This window comes from Echinococcus granulosus (assembly GCF_000524195.1).
Source record: "Echinococcus granulosus chromosome Unknown EG_S00046, whole genome shotgun sequence".
NCBI lineage: Eukaryota > Metazoa > Platyhelminthes > Cestoda > Cyclophyllidea > Taeniidae > Echinococcus > Echinococcus granulosus.
The window spans coordinates 167,691-174,673 of record NW_020170426.1 but is presented as its reverse complement, the minus strand read 5'-3'; the positions used below and the strand labels follow the sequence as shown (position 1 = coordinate 174,673).

At 42.1% G+C, this 6,983-nt stretch overlaps 1 protein-coding gene across 1 annotated transcript; it reads right to left on the bottom strand. All coding sequences in view use genetic code 11, as the record gives it.

Moving 5' to 3' along the window:
* Window positions 1-1,609: 1,609 nt before the first annotated feature.
* Window positions 1,610-5,677, bottom strand: EGR_05795 (hypothetical protein; the record flags this gene model as incomplete). Its single annotated transcript, XM_024495044.1, has 1 exon — window positions 1,610-5,677. One exon carries the CDS (start codon window positions 5,675-5,677, stop codon window positions 1,610-1,612), a length of 4,068 nt encoding a protein of 1,355 aa, XP_024350507.1.
* Between the last annotated feature and the right edge of the window lie 1,306 nt (window positions 5,678-6,983).

The window sequence follows — 6,983 nt, the reverse complement described above, 5'->3', positions numbered from 1 at the left end:
ATATATACTACCGATATACAATAGGGTAAGGGGCGACTGGCCAGCCATCTGGCGAAGGAACAGTGACGGATCATCCATGCCGTCTACTACCAAAACCGAGAGTTAAACAAACAACTCATTGCAATACATCTTGCTAATGCCCAAATTTAACACCAAATATTGACACTTAATTGAGATTTATCTCATTCGGTTGGACCCGTTCACCTGACATTTCTACTCCAGGTCTTGAATATCGGTGATACGTACTTTGTACGTCACAAACTAAATTACGCCATCTTCCTTCAGACAAGAAGGAAAGTGGGTAGAGCCGTTTTTTATTCGGTTTTGAATGGCTGAACTCAGTAATGAGCATTTTACACAGTAACTTTCCTTCATTTCTATCTTTAAACGTGAGGAGTTGTTTTTAAGGTGAATTTTAAATTATTAATAAATTACCAACTTCGGCAGAGCAAATTTACTTCAAGTTGCCTACATTTTTGGAGCCCTGTTTGTTCCCACCAGCAGTGCCACATTCATACTCTTTAGTCTCATAACAGCTTCGGAGACGATACGGGTGTAGCGATATTGTCTGTCTCGGTAGCATACTATGCCAAGCTGTCATTAGAGGGAAGCTATCAAATCCCCGATGATGGCGTCTGTGATGACTTGCATGGATTTATGACAATTCTCCTACTCCCGGGTCAAGCATAAGGACCAGTCACGTAACCACGCGAGATATGAACCATCTAAAAAGGTCCCTATTCAACTACTGGCAATGATGATGTGAAAATAGGTAACTAGAAGTAATCCAGATCGTTGACTGAGTGACAACGAGATATTGCCTGGATCCGTGTATATAAGATGAACCTAACAGGGATAATACTTACTATGGTAGCTCTTGTTAGGACATCTCCAGGGGTATACGATATTCATTTAATTAATCAAGACTTAAGTATATTGTGCCTTTTTATCTCGAGAAGTCTGGAGAATGTCCACCTCTAGCCACCTCGCTTTTACCTCACCTTTATTCCCCACCTGTCCATTTCGCATGAGCTCGTGTGATCGTGTCATGGTAAAGATGACAGCTATCACATTAGGGAATATTAGTTAAGACAGAGCAGAGGTCAGGGATGAAGGAGCCTCTGCTTCCTTTTCTCCCAACGAAGGAAAACATTAGACAATACAATACAATACAATTGAGAAGCGTAAAAACTTTTTTGAGCATCTGAGGCTTATAGGCATAGCCTGGAGATCAGACAGACAAGCAGACGAAAAACATTTGACCCAGTTGCCAGGCGACATCACAAAACTAAGTTTAGCGGATGCTTAAGGCGTTATAAACGTCGACAGATGTGTACTGCAAATGGCGAAAGCGGCATGGATTACTTTTTGATGCTTCTGCGAAAATCTTACCCTTTATATTTAACAGTAGGTAGACGTCTAAATTTATCTTAAATCCATTTCATATGCCTTTTACACTATCTAGCACACTAAATTATTGTTAAAAATATTATTTGCTATTATTATTTTCTGAAACCAGACTAATATACCAAATCCCATCGAAATGAGGTGTCCAAAGGCAAATCAAACCAAGTTGGAACCACACATGCACACACAAACATGGAAGGATTCAGTCAACCACCGTAATGTCTTTTTGTTTCTCGGAAATGACACCAAAATTAATAGAATATGTGATTGTCTTCCGCCCCGTTGTCCATTCGTCATGGTGAAGCCCTCGTTGACGCAGAGCGTTTGAATGTGGATGAAAGATTAAAAGCCATCGCACTTTTAATTGCCAGGCTTTTTTAATACCAAAAAAGCATAAAAATCCGAGTAAGATATGCAGAGGGGAAGTGTCCGCCTTCATTTTTACATCATTTGGCAATTTGGAAATAATAATACCTTGTTTTTGAAAGCAAAGAAAATTGTACACGTCTGAAGTCGGGATTGGTGGAAGTTCACACCTCTCAACTCGACAAAAATCGGAGGAATAGGTAAAAGTAATTTTCTCTCGATCTGCCTCATCGATGGACTCAGGTTGAACACGCTCGTGTGTAGTCGGTGAAGAGAGTGTGTAAGAAGCGTTGAAAAATTCTTCAAATTGTGTAAAATATTTCAATCCTGACGCTAACGAAAGAGGTAATGGTTGAAGCAAAGCCTTTTGGTTTGGATATTTCCACCGAAAACTTTTTAAATAATTGTCTTTCAAACTGCTAGTCTGGGAGGCTCTCAATTTCCTTATTTTTTCATAATTATCAAATTTCACACTCTTATGGTCAAATTGACCGTCATTGTGACATTTATGGGGTCGAAAAAAATTCCAACATGTTATGCCGCGATTCTGACCCCAGAATTTTAGTTTTAGGAGAATCCCACTTGAATAAAGTGAGTGTGTTGATTCCCAACTCCTCCTTCGGGATTCACGCGGATATTCCATCCTGGTTGAGGCATTGTTGTTTTCATTGAGGATTCGTGCTACGGACAACTGATGAACCTTCTTCTCATAAGCCATCGCCTGTCGCTTTTTAATTCGCTTAGCATTCATGACAACTCCTTTGGGACCAGAGAAAATGGTACTATTCCATGATGAGGGTCGTTTGATTTGAGCAAGATGCTTTTCAAACAATACACTTTGTGTTTTCCTGGGTGATATGAAGTGAAAAGTCACCGCAGGTCTTTCAATCAAAGGTTTGGAGCACTGAACCTCCTTTGAAGCTTCTGTCACCTTTCTACAGCCCTGAAGTGTATCTGTGGATGAGCTGGAATGCTCTTTGCTTATGTGAGGAATCCTTTTGGGCGATATACCATCCAAATTTAACATGGGTAAGCGATTAACTTGATATTTTCTTTGCCGCGATTTTTGAACCTTGAAAAACGGCTTCTTGGCCACTTTTCCGTGCCTTTGTCTAGGCGTCGGACTAATAGATGCATGCTGTCTCTGTCGATCGCCTTGGGGAGATTGATACGATCTCTTACACTTCTTCTTCTTCTTCTTTTTCCTTAAATACGATTTTTGACTTCCAGCATTCTGGAAGTCGTGCTCTAGGGTAACAGTGTCCACATCGGAGGTGACGACAGAGCTATCCAGATCCGGCACTGAAAAAGTATTTTGATCTAGGTCTATTAAAACGTTGACTGCTGCCGAAACATCTCGACTCCTTACTGGTCCTGCACGAGTCATACACAGACTGGCATCATAGTAAACTTCCACAAAATTCTGCGGACAAGCTAAAACTTTATTTCCACCTAGTATTACGCACTGTGAAGGATTTGTATTTTCCATTAGTGTTGTCCTCTTGTCAAAAACTCTTCCTTCTTCTTCTTCTTCTTCTTCTTCTTTCAACCATCTGTTTGCATTCATCCGACCACCGGGTATTGGCTCCTCCGATTCAAAGGACGAGACTGAAGTGAGGGAAATTGGTTGCGTTGATAGCAAAATGGTTCTGCTAGACCTATGAGAGTTGTATCTGAATGGATGAGCAGAGACGTTGGTGGAGAAAGCTTCATTTTGAATGGATGAATGTAAAGTTTTTGAACAAGCGTTGATTGACGTCACGGGAGAGAGTGACCCTTTATTAAAAGCTGACAACTTTGACTTTGATACCTTATTTAGGCAGGTGATAAGTCTCTCACTCGGTGATATGACAGTTTCAATGGCTTTCATGTAGGTAGGATTTAATTCAACAACCGTATGAACCGATTCTTCGGAAAGGCTCCATTGTTTAACGTAAGCGCTACTAGGTGGAATAATCTTTTTGGATAATGGCATTTTGGAATCGTTTGGTTGAGAAAGAAGTTTTTTGCGTTCCAAACAAGTCGCATAGAGTGAGGCGTCCAAGGATTCAGTTATTCTGGAGGGATTCCAACTCAGTGATAGCAGAATTTGCTGCTTTTGTTTCTCTGTCAGATTTTTGGTTCGGATAGAGATCATGCGTTTTCGGGGAATTTGCCCTTCAATTGTGACTGCATCCTCTCGCATTTCTCGCTGTACTAGCTCGGGTGCTATTCCGGTTGAGTTTTTAACTTTCACAAACTCGGAATTAGTCAGCATCAAGATGGGATCATCACAAATGGTAGATTCATCTTCATCACACCCATTTTCATTCATTTCAGGTGTGAAGGCCTCACTTCTTTGCAAGTGTACTTCCTCATTTGGCAAAGAAAGCTTTTCCTGACATCCTTCTGTGGTCAAAATTCCTGCTAACGGAGCTTCATATGAAGGGGATAAAACGATATTTGGACCGTCATCCCCAACTAAACAGTCTAGTTGGGTACAATGCTCTGGCAACGTGAACGGGGGCAGGGTAGATAAACTGCCTACAGTTGAAGGCTCACGATCTGCTTGATGGCATTCAGCACCAGCACCAATTTCCACCTCCTTTTTGACCGTTAGAGAGGTCTGCGTGTATGTGGCCTGTGAAATGATGGCTCGGCTACCGGATTCACTTAAATCCTCCTCCCCAGATTGTGTCTGGTTCATATACGTCACCTTCGTCACATCGTTCTCCCCCGAAGCATCGACCAAGATGTGTGGTTGTGTAGCACCAGATATAAAAACATGCTTATTTCTCGAAGATTCCTTATGCACCAGAGAATTACAACGATTTGAGATCGGCTTATTTCCCACTTTTAGTGGATACTTGTTTGACGTGTCTTTGTTCGCTGAGCCGTCCACAGTGCCTCCTGCACTACCCCATCTATTTAGAGGTTGGGTATTTTGGTAATGCCAGTTTGCAGAATTCCATCCAATCCACGAAAATTCCTCCTGACTGCTGTGGGCTAATGCGCCAATTTTCGTGCTTGAAGGGATCAAATCAAAACCACTTTTATGGGGAATTTTTAATGAGCCGACTGGATGTTGGTTTTGAGAGCGACCACCTAAAGAGGTACTTTTTATCTTGTAATAGAGAGAGTCTGGGGCAGCGGTAGCATTTAGAGTCGGAAAGTGTCCTTGTCCAGTACCACTACCTCTTTCAGCTTCCCCACCAGTCTTACATTCCTGTGATTTAAACTGGAGTCTATCAAATTTGTCAGAATCACTGCTGCTTGTCGTTTCATTTTGAGAGTCTGTGAAACACTCGAAACTGTCTAGTGTGTCTGACGTCTGACCTGAATCTATGACCTCGTCTGTGTCGATAGCCTCGGCCTGGGTTTCCACTGAATCCCCACTATGCGAGTGGAGCACCCGTCTCTGAGTGGTGCTAGACGATGACCGCCAACTTTCACTCTCTACCAGTGTCACAAGAATCTTTGGTATCTTCGGCACGCTAACCTTTTCAGTACGCGCCTCATGCACAATTTTTTCGTGATAAACCTTTGATTCAGCTCTCTCCTTCTTTGTATTTCCACCAGAACATGAGACCTTTCTTGTGGGCGGATTGGAGACCAGTTTTTGTGAAGTTTTTCGTGGACATTTTGACTTCATTGTAGCTGCTCGTGACACGCGCAGCTCATGGTTTAAATGCGCGTCTTTCTTACCTACCACCAATTTTGTGTTGCCAGGTGGTCTAGAACTACTGGAAGTACGATGGCATACCAACTTTTCGTCCCGCTTAACATTCAAACTCCTCTCTCCGGGCTTGGGCGGTAGATGGCGCTTCTTGTGATTTGATGCGTTCTTACCATTCACTTCAGCAGTTTTGCGGCTACCGGCTGGACAAGGATGCACCGAACGGAGCAATGATGTGCGACGCTGCATGATGTCAATTGGTAGAATTGCCCATTCCTATAAGTTCTATCAGAACTTCATTGCGAATTCATGTTATTTCCAGCTAAGGTTTCGCCCAAAATGTCTCCACGTGTAGTGCCTATTGATTGACCCAATCATCACGTGTATTTGGCATTTTAGATCGAAAATTGTCACTCCAGAGTTCCATCAGACCAATGGAGGACGAAGACATTGCTGTAATTTGCCTCTACAGATCGCTACTGCTATCCTGGGACACTTTTATCAATAAGTCAGCCCACTCCCCAATCTGGGAAGCCCTGATTTGATTTTGATTTGGAGGAAAATGCTTACCACTCAGAGTGGTCCAAATTGCTGTATTGGAAACAGCCACACTATGGCCACTTTTGCACAGGTCAACAAAATTACTGTCGGCAACTGTCACCACCAATTTATGCCCTTCGCCTTGCATGCACATTTCGTGCGTGTGTGCTTGATCTGCATATGCTTCATTCCAGTTTTGACTGCTGCCTTCATTTGTCCTCAAAAATAGAGCTTAGAAGGACTTTCTTTACCCTTCTCTTCACCCACCCAGCTTGAAACTAATTCACTTCTTTCCTCTTCACATAACCTATTTCACCTGTTTGTGTAAAGATGATGCGCTGAGGCAGAACACTTGCACAAAAGCCATTTTGAATGTGTAATGATGGGAAAAAATCTTTTACGGATCTCTCAAGTGTATAAAACCCTGCCGTATTTTATCGCCTAGCAGTAAGAGGAAAATAATCTTGGTATTTTTTATGTAAAAAGGTTATTCACATCTGCTCAAGCTGCTCGCACTGAAAAAAAAATTATGGGAAGTAGGTGATTCAAGCAGTGCGCCATTTTTGACAGACACTCTAGACATTTGACATATTTATGGGAGGAAATTTGTTTTGTCAAATTGTAATTGCTCTCTTCACTTCACCTTTTAGTTGTCAAAAGTGCACTTTTTCGGTATGCGATTATAGGAGTGATGACAAAAGCCTTCCACACACATCGATGTAATAGACTTGGTCCAATTGCCAGACGCTTGTTCAATGCGGGTACCTTGTTACCACCTTAAGTCAGTCCAACGGTGCCATCCACCACTTTCTAGCCTTTAGAGCATAAAATGTTGGTTAATTGGAGAGTGGTGAATGTAATTTGGAGTCGAAAGTGAAGGAGCTAGTTACTATCGCATGGAGAAGTTACCGCATGTGACAGTAAAATGCATTGCCAGAAAGTGGCTTAAAGACAATGGAGTAAGTTCAGTGAAGAATCACACAAAGTTGGGTAAGATATGCTAGAAAAAACGTTC